At 32.6% G+C, this 21,393-nt stretch overlaps 1 protein-coding gene across 9 annotated transcripts in view; it reads left to right on the forward strand.

The window, feature by feature from the left end:
* Window positions 1-21,393, forward strand: part of LOC138321801 (ras-specific guanine nucleotide-releasing factor RalGPS1-like) — an 88,582-nt gene that overhangs the window by 59,786 nt on the left and 7,403 nt on the right. For 5 of the 9 annotated variants that reach the window (XM_069265768.1, XM_069265773.1, XM_069265771.1 and 2 more), the window contains 13 exons: window positions 7,716-7,829; window positions 11,563-11,613; window positions 11,788-11,871; window positions 13,282-13,371; window positions 13,749-13,841; window positions 14,692-14,815; window positions 16,198-16,329; window positions 16,772-16,865; window positions 17,139-17,324; window positions 17,685-17,860; window positions 18,182-18,205; window positions 20,737-20,806; window positions 21,106-21,214. In XM_069265768.1, coding sequence (XP_069121869.1) covers window positions 7,716-7,829; window positions 11,563-11,613; window positions 11,788-11,871; window positions 13,282-13,371; window positions 13,749-13,841; window positions 14,692-14,815; window positions 16,198-16,329; window positions 16,772-16,865; window positions 17,139-17,324; window positions 17,685-17,860; window positions 18,182-18,205; window positions 20,737-20,806; window positions 21,106-21,214 — 1,347 coding nt within the window. Of the gene's footprint in view, window positions 1-2,622; window positions 2,937-6,993; window positions 7,076-7,715; window positions 7,830-11,562; window positions 11,614-11,787; window positions 11,872-13,281; window positions 13,372-13,748; window positions 13,842-14,691; window positions 14,816-16,197; window positions 16,330-16,771; window positions 16,866-17,138; window positions 17,325-17,684; window positions 17,861-18,181; window positions 18,206-20,736; window positions 20,807-21,105; window positions 21,215-21,393 lie in introns of those variants that run through there. The other 4 variants (XM_069265775.1, XM_069265776.1, XM_069265770.1 and 1 more) reach the window with 4 other exon arrangements.

Raw genomic sequence — 21,393 nt, forward strand, 5'->3', positions numbered from 1 at the left:
AAAAACCAGTTATGAATTGTAAACTATCCAGTACAGTACATGATAAGTGAAGGTGAAAGGTTGCTTTGCCTCCAGGACAAATACACACCATCTAAAGTATCTCTTTGAATGTTTTACAAAAAAAAACAACAATACAAATGATTGTCTTATCACTTTGTGTTCAATCCTGAGTTCTGAGGCAATGATGATTTTGATAGAGAACTAGTGATCCGTAATAAATAGGGTTTAGATCGAGAGCCCTGAAGGGTCAGCAATTATATAGAAGCTTAGAGGAGATTGTGTGGAGATTAAAACACTCAAGTGACCTTCAGATGGAATCGATAGATCTAGGAATTACTGGTCGAAAATCTTCAGTTGTAATACTTCAGTAACACTGTTAAAGATGTTGTAATAGGCCTAGGATTATATAGTGACAAAGTCCAGTAACTAGACAGACCGGCAAAGGATGTGTCATAGTAACATTTGCTGCAAGGCCATACAAAAAAAAATTGTTTAATCCAACTCAATTTGTACCATATATTCCTCGTCTTTGCAAATATATTAAAGATCACAATATCTTGCTTAGCCTTGAACTACAGAAATAAATTGGTCAATTCAACTCAATTTGTACCATATATTTCTGGACTAATTTACAAATATATTAAAGATCACATTATCTTGCTATGCCCCGGCCATTGAACTACAAAAAAAAACACCTTCAATCCAACTTGATTTGTAACATTTATTTCTTCTGTTTGCAAATATATTAAATTTAGAGTTATCTGCCCTTATAGTGTGAAAGGTATCAATTGCGACAACAAGAGCTTGTGAGTGAAACTTTCATAGTGTTCTCTAAAAATTAAATGATGTTATGTGTCCTTGAACTTTCAACCTACCTATAACCCTCGACCTTCTGATCACTTAATCCAACAGTTGTGTAACCAGTGGGGTAGTATTGTGTGATATTTATATCTGAACTTTGACTGGCTGGGACTTTAATACGGAAGGATAGGAAGGATATGATCAAGGGATTGAGGGATTAATATTGTCAATGGCTACTTATGTACTACAGCTAATCACTGTAAAAGTTCAGAGGGCATGTAAGGTCTTCAAATGTACATAAATCTGCAGAAAGATGTCTAATTCAACATGATTTTAATAGGAACACAAGTTTTATTTGTCAAATTTGATATATGAATATATGTGTTTATGTATAAGCGATTATAATTGACGGTTCATCAATGGGTTGACCATTGAGTGACCTTCCTTCTCAAGAATAATTCATGTATATAATAGGTGTTTAATCCTAAGCTTTAAATTGTTGACTGAATTGGTGTAAATATTTATAGACTGGTCAACACATTATGAATGGCTAGCATTATAGAATACTATTGAATTCTATTGGTACCCATTTTAACTTCCATGAGCTTAAAACACCAAATATGAAAGTAAAAATGTAAAAAAAAATATAATCTCAGAAAAAGTCTTTTAAAAATTAGACTCAGAAAAAGAAAATTAAAAATAAAAATAATTGATTTTATATTATTATATTTCTTTTTAATTATTTATACTAAATTATAGAAATTAATTCAATATATGCAAGCTAGTGTACATTAAATAGATAGATAGAAATACCCTATTATTCATGAATTGATTAATTAAAATGATTGTATGTAGACCATTTACTAAAGCATACAATTCAATATGTAAAAAACATGAAATCTTAAAAAAAAAAGAAAAAAAAGACCTTTTTAAAGCCTCAGAAAAAAAGTGCAATTATTTATATATTCAAATAACATTAATTAAGCAAATTTAAAGTTCATTGATTACAAATATATATATATGTGTGATTTAATTACTGGATGTAATTAATTCATTTTTATTTTAATAATTTCTATATAAGTCTTGGAAAATTTTAGCATCTATTAATCAAATTATATATATATATATATGTTTTTTTATGCATGAAATTGTTTAAACAGTCATTGAGGGATTAATTGTAAAATTCTACATGTAATAGATATGTACCTTATAGGCTATATTAAGCACTATGTATATAAAGCTGTCATTTGAGTTGAAACATTATTTTTAGTAATTAATTATTAATTACAATGAATTAAATTAAATTTTACAGTAATTTTAAACTGTGTATGCATTTATAATCTTTAATGAAAAATACTTTCTAAAAAGAGAACAGAATTACTGAACAAAAAATTAAAGTAGGTGTTATATTATGTTAATTAATATTATGTAATTATATACACTCGATCCAAATCCTTAAATTACTAAGCTGCTTTCCCTGGAGTTCATCCCTCTATGATCTCATTAAGTCAACATCACATTATATAAATATACCCCTATTGTCCCTTGGAAGTTTCCACTCCTTTAGGTAAATAACAGTTTAGTTAACACCATTGCATTAAGATATCATATATTGTTGGTTCCTGATAGTAAAATACCTCTATCATAAAAACGTATATAAACAGAGGACAGGCCGAGATGTACCCATATACCAGACCTTTAAAGCTGACATGGTTAAAACTGATATCCCAAATGTGTGTCAGTCTCCCAGATTTACCAAACCAACTGTTTTGTTGGTCGCGGATCAGTGATCACACCCACTGGTAGTATATACCTGTGGAGAAGCCTCGTTACCTGTTCAGGTATGTGTAAGAGGCCATTCAGTAAAGGTGGCCAGAGGAGAGTGAGCTTTAACAGTTTCCAAACTACACCAGTGTTTCTTTAAGGCCAATGTGTAGACAAAGGATTACCTGACTTTGGCCAGTTCTGTTTTCTTATGGATAATATTCAGGTGTGATAAAAAAGCCATGTGATAGATATATATGTGTGATAAACAGAACCAGTTCATAGCAGATTGTTAGTTGTATACCAGAGAATAAGACTGTTATATATATATATAGTCTGCACACATGGGGTTGGAGGTAGACGAAATGGAGGTAAGCCACCACTGTACCTGCAATATTATGTTCAAATTGTACTTTGTTCTTTTATTGTTTTTAGTTTCAAAGTTTAATGTATTTGAAGTGAAATTTAAGCTGCCATGGCTGCTTAACATTGTATGTATACATAATTATCTAAAATACCGTTAAATTTCAAATTGCTCATAAGATCAACATTACGTATAATTTTGAATAACAACTGTATTGATTCGTAAATAGCTTGAATTGTTTTGATATTTGATATTTGCTAGCTTTAATATTATCTTCTTTTTTTTTTTTAATTCAAACCTTTCATATATATATAGTCAAAATCATATATAGGAAATCTATTTGTTTGCAGTTTAAAAACTGAAATCTGGTCGATGTAGATGTCAGAGAACTATATTAAGGCACTTTATATTTTCATTTATATAATGTGGTACCGGCTACAGATTTAAATTTGTATACAGCATTGACATACACCATAACAAACACTGATGTGATTTTAAAGCAGATATTATATATGCATGAAAGTATATAAGGTATTGTATTACATTCTACCAAGGATATCTGTGAAACTCTAGAATATAAATAGAGGACAGATCGTTTGTGACTCATCGTCGATTGTCAATCACATAAAATTTGTCTGTCATTGTCAGTTAATTGTTCATTGTCATGTGTATTGCACTGCAGACTTATGTAGGTCTAATTACTCAAATTATCTGTTACTATGAATATATATTGCTGAATTTATAATGGTCAGATGATGAAAAGAAGAATTATGTTTACATGGGTATAATGTAAATTATCTAAGTGATATACGTTGGAGTACAGTTTATTCTACCCTATATGAACCCCCGCCAGGGCACTTAGAAAAAGGGGCTGCTTAAATATAGTCACTAGTCTTTAGTAAAATTATTAAGGTAATTAAGTCATAGATTACTTTTTAGTCTGTATTTGATTTGAGGTAATTGTAAAATGACATTGAGACCTCAAAAAATGGGGGGGGGGGGGGGAGGAACACTTATTATGTCATAATTGGGTCAAATATATATTGGTTTTCATTTTCATAAACTGGGTACAGCTATAACTATAATGCAGGTAAATAGATTTACATCTCCTTAATTATTTTGGAGCTGCTAACTGGACAGCTAGCCAGTGGTCAGTTTGTACCTGTCAGGTGTGATGATACTTACATTCTGTCAATCAAACACACCCCAACCCACACACAGTGGTAGAGCCTGGAGCCTCATCATTCTCAGAGCCGCTCCCTCTATTCATCATATGTCAGATTTGTTTATTTACTCCGAGGCAGACCTCAAATAAAAACATCTGGTTATGTCAGTTTCGATGTACAGGAACAAACGTCAGCCATGTCAGGTAAATCAGGAAATTGACGAGGTAATCATTACGATTACATCATAACATTGGTCTCATCTTGTTAGTTTCATTAAAGACCATTAAATATCTGTAATAGGGTTGATAATGTTATGTATTGTTATTATATATCAGTCTGTTTCTGACGTAAAATTATGTATAATTAACCTTGATAGTACGTAATTCAAATTTTAAATGCTCAAAAACATCCTTCTATGTATAGCTATAGATAACTCAATGCAGTGCATGTGCAATATCTGACAACAACAAAAACTGTTGAAAATAAAAAAAATTGTGATTAAAAGATAACATAATTAAAATAAAAATATGTTGAAATGATAAAAATTGATGTATTTATATATTTTATCTGTCAAACTTGATAATTTTGTGAAAGAATTTGCACAGTTAATTATGATATCAAGGGTTTGCACTTATATCAGAAACATATAATGTATAACTAATATATACATAGCATATACAGTGTAATATATGGTTCATCCTGGCCTAATGTAAGCATTTCATTCCATGCATAACTTTAATATCAGCTTGAAATGGATATCCTGAAAACATATTTTTTAATAAAGACAGTGACTTATTAATATTTAAATTTTATCATTTAGCTGCTCTAAAATGTTATCTGCATTTTGACAATCCTGTATGTTGGGGATGGTAGCTGTATTAACAGCTGGTATATAATATATATACTGTGTATATATACAGGTATATGACATTTATGGCTGGTATGTCTCCCCCCTATCTGTTGGAATACCTTACATACCTGGAAAGGTCACCTGTAATTATACATTGGATTAGTTCTACACTGTAATGTACATATTATCATTCCTTCTTCTCCTGACAATGCTACAGGGGGATCCTATAGAACCTATGTAATTCTGACCTCTCATACACTTGGAGGGAGAAAGGTTAATTACAGAGTATCTTACCTGTGTATAACTCCCCATACCTGAGAGGGGAGACAGGTTAATTAGGGAACAACTTACTTGTGGAAATCACAGGTGATGTTAATTAACAGTGACATGGCCTTGGGCTCGATATATATGATATATACTCAATTCCAGAGGTGTAAATGGCAATTATGTGTCTGCACCAATATATATAGATAGGTTTATTATTAATTAATTAGATGATAATTTAATTTTCTGGGTATTATAAATTGAATATTATACTAATCAATTTAGGAAATTGGAAGTGTTATGACGATTACATATAGAGTCTTTGTGGATTTATTGAAATCAATAAGCTTTTTATAAGAATAATTAAAGGTTATTTCAAGAATCGAGATATATATTTGAACAATTTAAGAAACTGGAAGTGATCAATTTAATTGCATATGATAAATATGTGCTGCTATTTATTATAGGCTTAATTTTATACCTATAGAATAATTTAATTAAATGACTGGAACTGAAAGAATCTGTAGATTTATTGTGAATATTGAAAAAAAATTCACCACTTTGAAATCAAATGTTAATTGTTTCATTGATTTCATACATGAATGAATATCTCTGCAGAGGTCATTGAGTATATGAATGCATGACCTCATTATGTGTATTAATTATAAAAAGTGGCGATAATGTTAATTGTGTATATAGATCATGATAATTGTTGTTATTGTGTATATCTGCGCTCCCTGCATAACTTACATGACAATTGACAATTCATCACATTCCTATCTACTATCAGTAAGTATATTATAACTATAGGACAAATATTCATATACAGAATGCCATGTACCGTTAACTCTTATTGTAATGCTCAAGAATTTCAGTAATGCTGAGGTCAAAGATTAGGAGCCATAAATTTAGTAAATATGTATATGTAACATAGCCATGCATTTATGTTCCACAAGTTGTTACCAACCTGGTAGCAAGCTTGCATGATCTATTAGCTTATACAATTAATGTAATATAGTGTTTTTTCATGAGAAGGTCATTGTGGCCTAGTGGTTAAGGTGTTCCAAAATTGACCGTTCATCAGGCGGTTTATATATAGCACCACCTCATGCTCATTATTTATATGCACATGTACCTATATATATTCAATGTCGGAGAAAATGTCATAGCATATGTTTGCAATACAAAATACAATGTCATATGTTATTTGATTGACAGCTGGGAAATTAAACTTCAATATAATTATAGATGAATGCATTTGTCTTGAATAATTTTGAATAATTTTAAGAATTAACCTACAAGTTATTCTTGAAAATATAGCATATTATGTGAGCTTGCTTAATTAATGTATAATATATCACCCAGTATTAATTAATGCTCATGCATACAGTGTCCATAAAATGAAATTTATGATAACTAAATCAGCGAAGCTATATTTAGACTCTCCGCAGGTGTCAATTAATTCACATGCACATTTTTCTACAAATGATATGTAAAATGAAAGTTGATGCAATGGAGCCTGTAGACTTGAAAATATAGAATCTATGAGCTTGCTTTAGTAATTCAAGTGTCCCATGAGTGTTAACGAATGCTCATAAATATCACACGTATATATAACGTACAGTGTATTTAAATACTAAAGTGAAATTTATGACAGCAATATCAAGCTATATATAGACTCTGTGGTGTCAACATAGGGTTTTTCCACAAATGATATGTGTTAATGTAAAATGAAAGTTGATGCAATGAGTAAATTTTGTAACACTATTAAAAAGCAAACAAAAGCTGAGATCAGGATCTATATTTAGCAGCTGATTCTTTTAGCTCTTTAAAATCTTAATGAGGGATCTGAATTATAACAACATGGTATGTATGTATGTATATATATATATACAGTATAAAAGTATCTCCTCATATTCTTAACTTTTAAGCAAAATGTAAATATGTAGTGTTTAAATATACCATTATGGAGTATTGTACCATATTGTATAGAGAAATTGTATACAGAAATTGTATGTCAGAGATAATAGAATGTTTGCTAACAACAGAAACTGGTTCATTACACATGTTTTATGACATCTAGCTTACATAAATACTATGTAAACTGTATTATAATAGAAAGTGTTGATTGGCAGTGTATTTCAGTAAGACAGCACTGTAAAATGTACAAGAGTTATACAAATATTCCACTTTTACATTACCAGGTATGTACAAGCTAGAAGACACAACACAAACATACCACAGTCTCCCAAAACACACATACACAACACCGTGACAGAGATTGACCATCTTAAAATGACCAACCAAACCATTTATTTTTGTAATTTTAGGCGCATATAAGCCAATTTTCTGTTACAAAGATATGCTGTACATGCAGATATGACATAATTATTACACTATAGAAATAATCTGTGTGTATTATTTGCCAATATTTATCTACTGATGTTTTACAGATATTACTAGACACATAGGTATGATATGGACGCAACTGTTTGTGTATTTCCAGGCGATCAGCCAGGGCAGTGAAGAGTCGTTGGACAAGCAGTCAGGCCTGCCACACATGAAAAGCTTTGATGCCGTCGTTTTTGATGTGTTGCGGGTTTCACCTGATGAATTCGCTGTAAGTATATACAAAGGGGAGATAACTTTCCAGACAATATGTCAGTTGAAGCCTCTCAGTGTTCTGCAGAAGAAGGGAAAAAACCTTGATTATTCTACAAAATACAAAAATGATGAAATATTTGTGCGTCTTTCCCCAGTTGTAACCATTTGAATTGGATCATTTTTGTCCAGTCTATTTTCGTAATTTTATCCCCTGACAATCGCATGTCTGTCTAACGCTGTTTAAAAAGATATTACTTCTTATCATTTCACCATAGACACAGATTTAGTATGTATTGTGAATACATATGTTGTGCTTTTAGTTCATTGCATTGAACTTCTAAAACATACAAGTTCAAAGTAACTGTTCACTGAATCTGCTCCGCCGATAAGCTTAGGTCCATGCAGGAGTGATGTATGGGCTTCCATTTATGGAAAAAAGTACCCTCGACTTGTGTGTGACATTTTAAATTCAAATTAGCTTTGTCCTATTTGCACTTATTTTTCACAGGGATGTAATTTTAAGGTTAAAGTGCCATAAGGTGAATAATAACAGAGCCACATAACCACCTGTTTGTTGTTAAATGTATTATTGATTTGTTCTATTGGATGTTTACAAGCCAATCCTGTTATTCATGGTTGGCTGAATATTCTAAACAAGTTCACAGCCGATCTCCCCAAAAATAGATTCAGTTAAAACGCTGACTGTAAGCAGTTAAAATATGTTATTGATTTCATCTGCACCCCGACACATAAACCTTACTTAAAACACTGAAACCTACATGTTTCTGCATAAATTAAATGTCACATTATGATTTACAGATACAACTAGTAATTCTAATTTACTTTGAGGTGTCATTCTAAAATCTGAGTTTACAATGAACAATGTGATCTTCACAGTCAGTGCTGCCAGAAGGTGCTGTGATGGCCAAGTGGTTACTACCACAAGGCCTTCCCCAATGGGTCACAGTTCCCCAGATACTGTGGAATTTTCCGTTCTAAACTGCATATAGCCCCATAATGATCATGATGAGGATGTGTGCAATACACTGCAGTAGACTACTGTTTGCTGTTGTATGAAAGCTGAATGGAAATGTTCAAGGCGTGCAAAGAGGATGAATTAATAGCTATCCTGTTTTGTAGCGGTATATGTGTATTGATGTTCATGTATATATATATATATATACATGGATGCATATATTGTCTATACTCTCTGGGTGGGTACTGTATTTGACACAAAAGCATCCTTGTCCCAGGGCCTATACACACCCCTCCACCGTCTTAAGACCTCAATTTCACATACCTCAAATTAAATAGAGTGAAACTTAGAAAACTTTACATGTAGGATTTTCTATCTAAATTCTGCTGAAAAGTTATTAATGACTTAGTTTTTGCAAATATTTTGTGAAATGTTAGCCCAGATTTGGTCCTATAAGAATACACTTTCATTTTTTAAGTGCCCTGGGCGCCTATTTAGGCGAATACGGTAGATATACATTGTGTAAAACGTTTATCCTGTGTAGGTGTTCAACATAACATGTATAATTGTAAACACTGGGATAGGAAATACAAAGTACATGCAGTCTTCCCACACAACAGGAAACCTGTCAAAGCCATACATATATATAAAATACATTATCTTATTGAGGAATGTAAAGATGGGCTAGATAGATAATTTCTTTGTCGTGTACTGCTTTCAAAACCAGTCTTGGTAAATATATCTATGTCTGCCAAAGTGGAACCCATTCAGTTTGAATTGATTATTTGATCAAAAATTGCAGTCGTTTGTATTCAAAAAGAAGACGCTGCCAACACATTAAATCGTTAATATTTACATGGCATGCATAAAAGTGGGCGAATTATATTTGTCAGTGCATGTTATATATACATAACTTGTACGTTTGTGGTCTCAACAAAAACACATCTTTTATGTCTAGGATTTTCTTACATATATACCTACTTTGTTCAACCACCTACATATATAAATTGATATGGAATTATATAAGCAGCCATGTTTATGTTTTGACATCAGGGACATGGGATTATCATTTGTAATCTTGAGATATTTGTACACCTACATGTTAGATACCTTATACTCCCTCCCAGTCTTCCTGTCACAAACTTAACACATTCACCCCTGAAGTTTCATAATGGACTTGTCCAGTCTTTAATTTGGAAGAGTCTACATGTGTCTTCAGTGGTGAATAAGTTAATATGTGACTCAGATGGCCTAACCTATGGTGTTAATACCCTTAAATTAAAGAGTTTTTTTAGGAGAAAAACAAATTTTATTGTTATGTTTGTCAAACTTCTTTAAATATTTTTTTACTTCCAATTCTGTTAGCAAATTACAGGTGCAAATATAAATAATTATATTTAATTTTTTATGTTTGTCGAAATCCTTAATTTTTTTTTTAATTTCACCACCACTGGTATCTATAAAATGCAAATGTCAATAATTGTCTATAATTTATTATGTACCTATTTCTGTGTACACATAATGATGTATAGATCGAAATAACAGGTTATACTTCAGCAGTTAGCCTGAGAAAGCATCAGACAAATTAGATCTCTTTGATCATCAATAACATGTTGTTTACGTCAGGTAGCCTCGTAGGGTGTGAAGCTGGTATAGTAAACGAAGTTGCAGGTGTCGATCTGATTAACGATCGATATGTTTTGTACATCAGTCCGGATGTTTTCTTGATGCTTGGCTGCATCTAGTTCGATAAACAGAAACATATCAGTAAATATTTATATGAAATTTTGTTTTAATATTTAAAATCAAAGCATATAATGAAAAAAATTGCTGATGAAAAAAAAATTAAGAAAATGAACTTTAAACAAATGTGAGGTGATGTACTAAACCCATTATGGCCTTGTTAAAAGGTTGCTATAATGTCTCATAGTATTGTTAGGGATGGGATAGTGCTGAAGCCAAAGAATGAATACAGTACAGCAGTAGATACCTTGTACTGAGTACATCACCCTCAGGCAAACATACATGTACCTTTTGACTGCTAAAAGGCCTCCAAGCTAGGCCAAAGTGTTAACTGTTAATATCTCTTACATCAAATACTTCTCCCAGGAAGTTGTTTACATTACATAAAGGAGCATCCAGAAGATATACAAATTGTACATATAAAAAGGGCCATAAAAACCCCAATGTGGGTTAGGATTGAAGGGGGTCACTGTCATTGAGTTAGGGTCACTGTCCGATGGGTTAGAGCTTGACCCTTCAGATGAAGGCTTGAAGAGTAATTAATGGCCATTATGGAATTATCATAGCATACAAATAATATTTCTCTTGAGATGATCTTGGTTATGTACATATTAATAAATCCAGGTTCCTCCATTGCTAAGTAGGTATAATCATCATGTTGAGGTGATCTGAACTTCTAACATAACCACAAGCCCTTTAACATATGGAAACCTATGCAAGGCTGATCATGAGCTATCAGGCTCTTAGCATTGGTGGTTGGTTTTTCTCTGGGTACTCCAGCTTTATTCCATCACATGTTACCTGGCACATTCTTTGAAGACCTTGACTATTAAAATAAATCTTAATTCTTATAAATCTATAATGTATTACGACAAAAATTACCATTGTTGTTGCAGTGGCAATATATTTATAAACTCAACACAACAAATTCTGATTGAGAGCATGTCACAGTTGCCATAGACATATGTAATGGGGTTTTATGACTTAAAATATGTTAATACAATGACATCAATTTTTGTTGTATTTTCAGAGCCAGATCACATTAATGGATTTACCTGTGTTCAAGTCCATTCTTCCAGATGTAAGTATATATTCTCCTGGTTCAACAATGACATAAAATTTACATAGAAAGTTTGAAAAATCCAACCTTAGTCAACTGTCTATACTGTAATGTGTTAAGATATTTGATACAAGATATTTGATACATTCATCTTTTATTCACCGAGAGGTATTAATTGTTTTGCTATCATTTCAGGAATTAACGTCATGCGCTTGGACTACAAAAGAAAAACTCATCAAGGCTCCGAATGTTGTGGCATTTACAAGGAGATTTAACCATGTAAGTTTCTCCGATACTGAAAATACATTTTCAAGAAGATTATATAAAATAATCATACATATTTAATGATTTCATTAATTGTCTCCCTTTAACTGGCTAAAATGAATTGCATCATTGAGTTATTTATGAAATTGATGAGTTAAATTACGTACCCTGTTAACCCCTGAAGACACATTTAGGCTCTTCTTAATCAAAGACTAGACCGGTCCATAATGAAATTTTAAGGGTTTATGAGTTAATGAAGAGACTATCATAAATGTTCAGGATATGACACACTATGTAACTTTCTACTGATGCGTCCTTGAAATGTTTGATTAAAAATAATACTGGGATATAAACTTATTTGCAAAGAAAAATACGATCTTGTTTACAAAAAAAACCAACAACTTGTTTATGCATACATTGATTAATAATATAGTTAACAAGCAAAAATCAAAATATGTTTTTTTGTGTGATGTACCTAATTAAAGTTGGGGGCCTCATTCGAAAATTGTAACTAGCTGGCCGATAGAGGGGGAGCCTACATGAGACCAGCTGTGTTGGTGGCCTGTGGTGGGATAGACATCAGATATTATCACATATATATAGCAGCTGTGTTATATATCAGTTATGTACTCATCCAAAACATTTTCATAGATCTAGTTCAAAATTTACAAATATTTACCTGGAACTTTGATTATGAACTGTTTATAACACTAAAAAGTTTCTGCGTTATATTTAACAGATGTTGTTTTCCAAAGTTCAAGGGAATATTTTAATGAAATTTACAAAACCTAGTGTATTATTATTAAATATTTAAATAATTTCATGCTCCTATCAAGGAAGAGAGTGGAGGTCATAGTTTTACCATGTCCATCCCATCTAGTCCCAACCTGTCCCGTTCCATTCTATCTTCTTGATCATAAGGACATTTCTAGTTTATAATTTTGTGAATGAAACTTCACTATAATGTATATATTGAGGTACACATACATTCATGTATGCATAAACTGAATAATTTGACATTTAAAGTTTTTATGGTCTTACTGATATTGAATTAATGCAGAACGTCTATATACATATATATTATGTGCAATTCATGAACCATCTGTAGCCCATTAATTTAACCACAATACACAAAATAAGACATCTTTTCCTGAACTTGAGGACTGTCACCGACTTGCGGAGAAGATGAATGGGTATAGAATGATGTATTGCTTGTTTATACGGAGACCCCCACGACCCCGAATGGGGATGGCTACCGTAACTGGATACTGTTTACAATGCACAGGAAGTTGTGGTCCGGAAAATAAACTCGTGTTTCCTTGTGTTTATATTTGTCCATGTTTAATTAACTGTAATGGCGCATTGTCTGGTTGTACCTATATATAAGTGTGTACCTGTATGTATTGTATTGATTTCTCGTTACAGGTAAATTTCTGGGTCCAACGTGAAATTCTAACCTGCCAGACATTAAAAACTAGGTCAGATGTTTTAGCCCATTATATTAAAATAGCAAAGGTAAGCTTACTCAAACAGATTTAGTTACATATACGAAGGTACACTCCTAAAAAAATCTTAGAATAAACAACTATCTTTTTTTCATACAAGCTGTAACTGAAATATTTTTCACCTGAACAGCTTTGCATTTGAAAATGAATTTGTTATCATAAATGTTTACAAATTAAAACACAAACTGAAATTCTTATAGTATGCTTATCAATTTTTCAATTTCATAAGTGTATAGCTAAATTGTTTTTCAAAGAAGTCATATTTAAATTTCCAGTATCCAAATTTTACTTTTAATGTTAAGTTACAGAAACAGTTTCACCTCAAAAGATAATTGATTTATGGGTTGTGATTAGAGTTGTTTAGTATAATTGTTTTATTTTTTTCAGAAACTTTTAGATTTAAATAATTTGCATGCTGTGATGGCTGTCCTGTCAGCCCTACAAAGTGCAGCAATATTTAGGCTGTCTAAAACGTGGATGGTGAGTGTCTTAACATAATTTAATTACTTTTAATAATCACTTTAATTTTGTAGTGAGTTAAATATAGATATATTTGCTATATGCACCATTCAAAATTTTTATTTTATGAAACATTTTTGTAAAAAAATTGACACATGAAAGCTTTCATGTGAATAAAATTTTATTTTGTAATCAGAAAATCAACTTCTAAATGTACTTGTCTTTCCAGAAAACATTACATAGCTTTACATTTCATTGTTGACATCTTTTTCTGAGATTTTCTGCATGTTTTTGTAGCGTAGATTTTCCATGATCAGTATTGCGTTAATATACCTGAACAGCTAGGTGAAGTTCTGAATACCTTTCTATGTAATCAGATATTTGGCCCTAGGAAATGAAGTACGCTGAACTTGAACCCTGTAATAGACAGAGAGATTCCATTACAAATAGTGATAGATAGAATTTCTTTGTGACGTCCATTAAGTTTGTAATTGGTCACCATAGAAAGAGACTGATTGTAATTCTGATCGTCTTACGGACGACCATAAACTGACCTTAACTTCACCTTAATCTCATTACAAACACTTTTTATGTTCCATACCTGTATTAGTATTGGTTGGTTTTAGACCTAATGTCTAGAATAACATAGCTTTTTCTCAAAAATAAAAAAGAAAATTTGTGTAATGCTTAATGACATTAGTAGAGTCATGTAAGTTACATTTGTGTGTTTTGACTATCATATTTCAGTGACATGCTCATTTCCTATCATTCAAAAGAATAATTTTTGATACTTTTTTATCATCAGTAATTGAAGTTCCAATGTTCAGAAGTCTCCCATTTGATTAAAAACACACATTTTTTTTTTTCTCAGATGTTGTCAAGGCGAGACAAGGCTACATATGAGAAGATCGCAGACCTGTTTTCAGAGAACAATAATCGTCAGAAACTACGAGACTACATGGACAATGTAAAACACCCCTGTGTTCCGTACCTAGGTTTGTAGTAGTTTAACCCACTTACCCCTAAAGACAACTTTGAAGTCTTCCAATAATAAGGCAGGGACAGTTCATCATAGAAACAGAGGGGTGACTGAGTTAACCCAAATAGGATGAACATTTTCTTAACCCATTACCCCTAAAGACAACTTTGAAGTCTTCCAATAATAAGGCAGGGACAGTTCATCATAGATACAGAGGGGTGACTGAGTTAACCCAAATAGGATGAACATTTCCTGTACATGACGTTATAAAAAAACCATAATTTTTTGGAAACTAGGTTAAATAGCAATCATTGAAACCAAGCCTAATGCAGTTAATTAAGGTATGTGATATTCTCAGTTTCAAAATATTGAAAATTTTCTTATCTGTTCTTTAAAATTTTATTTGTGAAGAAAATCCCATTGTCCAAACTGCAATTGTTAGGTAATATCTAAATGAGACCGCAAAAATTCTGTGATACAATTGTGTTGCCCATCGATTGCAAGAACTGCAAAATTGATTATTAAAATTTAAAATAAGCTATGGTATAATACATCTAAAAACCTGAGAGTCACGTACAAACTTCTTCATACATGTCTCTTGACACTGTTAGTTCGTACGGTAGCTTAGAGTTTTCACCCGTTCGATTGAAAATACCGCAAACGACCTTTTGCTAAAATATGCCCAGAATTTTTCCATAATTGAATGCATGGTGGAGCCACGAGGTATCTTTTGATCATGTTAATTGGATGTGGGTTACATAACTTGTGCTGATGCGCCCGTTAAGGCTCCAATGAAACTTGTCCACTGGGTGTGCATTTGATGATGTGATATTGATTATTCTTTATAGCGATGGCAAACTCAGTTATGACATTTTCTGATTGCAAACAATTCCAAGTACAACAGCCGGGAATGAGTATTTGATTGAAGTGAACGATTTGATTAGTGTTGCAACTTCATTTTTTCCCCTCAGTGCAATTTTGGCAGGAAATAAATAATGTTTCTTCAAAGAAATAATTGTTTGCACTTTGTAGCCTATTTCATCTCATTATCAAATTAGGTAAAACAATAGAATCTTTTGTTCTTTTTATGATACTGATTAATCAAACGGTTATGATCTAGCCGTGTAAAAAAGGCATTGTACTTACACATCCACCCCTAAAGACATATTGATCTCCTCTGATTCAAAGGCGAGAACAGTCCATTATTAATTTTCAGGTGTGAATTTTGTTAAAGACTCAATACATATACCTGAAAAATAATACCTCAATGAGAGAGATGTCCATGATTTTGGCCAAAACTTTATAGCAAATATGACTGCATAGATGTTTTAGGTCCATAATTGAGCTATGTGTACCGTATGCATGACAATAAAACTTCATGATATATTGATGTTTTAGGTCTTTATTTGACGAACCTAATCTATATAGATGTCGCCCATCCTCACTCCGGCGGCCTGGAGAGCCACCCGAGACGTGTTAAGATGAACAACATCCTACGTGTGATTGCAGATCTACAGCAGTCTTCATATGGTAGATATAACATGATCTTAACCTCAAACTCTGATACTCTATCGGCATGTTGGTGAGGATATATGATAACTCCTGCACTCAGATATACAAGTTTTACTTCTGTCCTTACCTCATTCACTCCTGACGACACATTTGAACTTTTCTAATTCAGAGGCTAGAACAGTTCATTATGAATTTTCAGGGGTCATTGAGTTAATACAGGGGTTAGAAAACAGAATTTTGAATGTTCTTTCTAAAAGATAAAAAGATGACAGTTAGGCAAAAAAATTATAACTTGGTTCTTAAGCTGCTTTTCCCCCAAAAGAATGTTGTTGGGAGGTATTTTTATATCATTTTTATCATAGTTTTTTTTTTTTTGGCCTTGGCAAACGAATGATATAAACATCTGTTGGTGATAAAATGTCAATCATAACTTTGAGTAATATTTCTATTTCTCGTTTAGATCACTTACCGGTGTTGGACCACGTCCAGAACTACTTACGGTCAGTGAGGTACATTGAGGAGCTACAGAAATTTGTGGAGGATGATAATTACAAGTAAGTGGTCAAGCCCCACCTGTGTTCACTCTTTCGCTTACAGCTGCTGCATGTTTCCAAAATTAAACATTTGCTCCAGTAATTGAATACCGTAAACCTACTTTCTTTCACATACAATTTACTCTAAAGAATTTCCTAATCCAGGTGAGAAAGAGTCTCTCCACGAAGTAACATCTATATAATTTTAATTGATATATAATTCTACAAAATTCTTAAATCTGCAAATGATGATCTTTAAGAAAGAAGCTTTTTAAACATTTGATATATTTGTAGACTTTCCCTGAAAGTGGAGCCACCAATGTCGAACTTGTCCACATCCAAAGAGGATGTACAGATCATGGTGGCACCGCCGTCCCCGGCCACAGAGCCACGACATAGTAACCACTTAACTCCTAGTGCCACCACTGCCAGTACAAAACAAGTCCAGTGCCACAGGAAGACCAAAAGCTTAAGTGCCAAGTAGGTAGCTCTGACGGTTTTGTGCAAGGGAATACTCAAATTATACATAATTTCCTGTGGTGTAAGAGATAAACAATAAAGCAAATTATTTTGTTTGTCAACATGTTTGGGAGTTGGACCTAACACAAGATAATTAAATTTTAGAGAATCAACATTTTGCTATCTGACTACAAGGGTATATCTTAATTCACTCATTTTGTAATATTTTACAGATCAACTTTTTGCATCCAGATAAACCATATAATCACAAAAATATAATTTCTCCGAAAATAACCAACATGGCAGTAATAGCACCCACATTTATTGATTATGGCTAATTATTAATCTTATCAGTACTCATTTTGAAATATTTTAACTCAGTTTCATGAGCAACGGACAACAGAAGCAGACAGCTGACAAGACGTTTAGTCTGCCTTCCAAGACGACGGCCCCGTATATACAGGGAATACGCCACCTACTGGACGATAGTGTACTAGAGGAGTCGCCATGTGCGTCCAGCGACGGGTCAATATGCGGCAAGTTCTCCACAACAACCAGTACGTCGCACGCTTGCTTTATCCCTCACCACACATCCTGCACATTTCGTCCTTGCCTTTATGATATTATAAAATACCTAGTATTATAAAAAAAAAAGGATAACTAAATCTGTAAAAAAGAAATCTAGTGGATACTAAATCTGTATTAAATTATGGGGTATTTAAAATGCAGGTAGATGCTTATTGATTTCTTTTAGAATTTAACTAAATATTGTAAGTGCATCAGTTGTTTTACCTATAAAACATTCAGTGGCAAAATGATAATAATAATGGAAAAAATCTGTCCTTATTTTGCAAATAATAAAGTGTGTCTGATTTCAGTTTATTTTAGAGATTCTCCAAAATGTAAGGATCTGAATGTTTAATTTTACAATTCTCTGATCAGCATGATCTTGAACTTCATTGGTTTGTTTATTTGCTACATTGATAGTCCTATATAACTAAATTGCTATCATGCTTTCTCTACGTCGATGTACAAGATGTAAAGTGCTATCATGCTATCTCTACGTCGATGTACAAAATCTAAAATGCTATCATGCTCTCTCTACGTCGATGTACAAAATCTAAAATGCTATCATGATCTCTCTACGTCGATGTACAAAATCTAAAATGCTATCATGATCTCTGTACGTCGATGTACAAGATCTAAAATGCAATCATGCTCTCTCAACGTCGATGTTCAAAATCTAAAATGCTATCATGCTCTCTCAACGTCGATGTTCAAAATGTAAAATGCTATCATGCTCTCTCTACGTCGATGTACAAAATCTAAAATGCTATCATGATCTCTCTACGTCGATGTACAAAATCTAAAATGCTATCATGATCTCTCTACGTCGATGTACAAGATCTAAAATGCAATCATGCTCTCTCTACGTCGATGTACAAAATCTAAAATGCTATCATGATCTCTCTACGTCGATGTACAAAATCTAAAATGCAATCATGCTCTCTCTACGTCGATGTACAAAATCTAAAATGCTATCATGATCTCTCTACGTCGATGTACAAAATCTAAAATGCTATCATGATCTCTCTACGTCGATGTACAAGATCTAAAATGCAATCATGCTCTCTCTACGTCGATGTACAAAATCTAAAATGCTATCATGCTCTCTCTACGTCGATGTACAAAATCTAAAATGCTATCATGATCTCTCTACGTCGATGTACAAAATCTAAAATGCTATCATGATCCCTCTACGTCGATGTACAAAATCTAAAATGCTATCATGATCCCTCTACGTCGATGTTCAAAATCTAAAATGCTATCATGATCCCTCTACGTCGATGTTCAAAATCTAAAATGCTATCATGCTCTCTCTACATCAATGTACAAGATCTAAAATGCTATCATGCTCTCTCTACGTCGATGTACAAAATCTAAAATGCTATCATGATCTCTCTACGTCGATGTACAAGATCTAAAATGCTATCATGCTCTCTCTCTACGTCGATGTACAAGATCTAAAATGCTATCATGCTCTCTCTACATCAATGTACAAAATCTAAAATGCTATCATGATCTTTCTACATCAATGTACAAAATCTAAAATTCTATCATGATCTTTCTACGTCGATGTACAAAATCTAAAATGCTATCATGCTCTTTCTACGTCGATGTACAAGATCTAAAATGCTATCATGATCCCTCTACGTCGATGTTCAAAATCTAAAATGCTATCATGCTCTCTCTACATCAATGTACAAGATCTAAAATGCTATCATGCTCTCTCTACGTCGATGTACAAAATCTAAAATGCTATCATGCTCTCTCTACATCAATGTACAAAATCTAAAATTCTATCATGATCTTTCTACGTCGATGTACAAAATCTAAAATGCTATCATGCTCTCTCTACATCAATGTACAAGATCTAAAATTCTATCATGATCTTTCTACGTCGATGTACAAAATCTAAAATGCTATCATGCTCTCTCTACGTCGATGTACAAGATCTAAAATGCTATCATGCTCTCTCTACGTCGATGTGCAAGATCTAAAATGCTATCATGCTCTCTCTACGTCGATGTACAAAATCTAAAATGCTATCATGATCTCTCTACGTCGATGTACAAAATCTAAAATGCTATCATGATCCCTCTACGTCGATGTTCAAAATCTAAAATGCTGTCATGATCTCTTTACATCGCATATTCTTTCCCACAATGTCCAATAGACGGTTGAGCTAATACAACTTTCTGAAACCGTTTACTGAAATCTATAATTTCTAAATTTGATTTAAATCTAGAATTTCTAAGTCATTTAAAAACATACCAGATATAGCTTGATCCAATTTCTGTTCAAAGCAGTTTTTGCATCCATTCTTGCTTTCCTCATTTTGATCAGCGCTTTAGCATGTCTTGTGTAAAAGTACTGCTGACTATTATCAAAGTTCTTGATTTTAAATTTAATTTGCGATAAGATATTACCAATTATATATTAAAAAAGAAAATGTTGGCAAGATTGTGACTTTTTGGGAACAAGAACGTAATTGTGCTTGAGTTCAATTTATGGCCGATCACAGATAGACTTTAAGGAATTCACTCAAAGCTTATGTCGCCAATTAAAATAAACCGGAAATTTATTTTGCATACACAATGCTTCTGTGTTGACCATTTATTGTGTTTATTTGATAACCGTATACTAAGCCGATTATACATCACAATTTTGTATATTGATGGTTGTGTTTTGAATATGTCTTGCTTGTAATTGTGTAAGCTGGATTTTTGTACTTTAGTACAAAATACGTTAAATGTGAAGAATAACTACATCAAAATCATACAGAACTTTGTTTATAAAACTGAGTTAAGTCAAGTTAGTAAACAATACTGTACGCTGGAGAAATATTCTAAAAACTTCATTTCTTTTACAGCTGAAGGTTCAGAAGCATTTGAATCCAATTCAGCTGACCAACCTGAGATGTTCTGGCCAGCAAGAAACCAGTAAGTAAACTAGATATAATAAAACCCATAAAACTATTGGTACGACTGAAGTATATCAAAATTATAGCCAATGAAAAATGATCTTGGGCATATTACACTATGTCATTGTATATCCATCTTCAATATTGAAGGGGTTACTATCACTGTCATTTTGTCTACCCCTGGATTAAGTCATATTGTTAAACTGAATGCATTTCAGGAGAAAAACACTAACCAAAAAGTCTTGATTCACTACCAGTATATTGTTACATGAGTATTCAGTTTTTTCATAATTTACTAAAATACCCTCTGTTTTTCAGTATGACTTGGAGAGAATCCGAGGAGATACAGGAAAACTTCCAGCAGAGTTTTACATGTGAAGGGTGCTTACGGAGGAAAACGATTCTCAAAGAGGGCAAGAAACCAACGGTGAGTAATGATTTAGGGGAGATAACTCAGACTTTCAGTTTGAAATAAGAAATATACTCAGCAGTTTATATTATGTAAAAGTAATCATAGAAATAAATAAATATTTTGGATACACTTTTGATTAATTATGTGCATTACATAAGGTGATTATAATATGTACAGTATAACCTGCATATTTG

This window comes from Argopecten irradians, chromosome 4 (genome assembly GCF_041381155.1).
Source record: "Argopecten irradians isolate NY chromosome 4, Ai_NY, whole genome shotgun sequence".
NCBI lineage: Eukaryota > Metazoa > Mollusca > Bivalvia > Pectinida > Pectinidae > Argopecten > Argopecten irradians.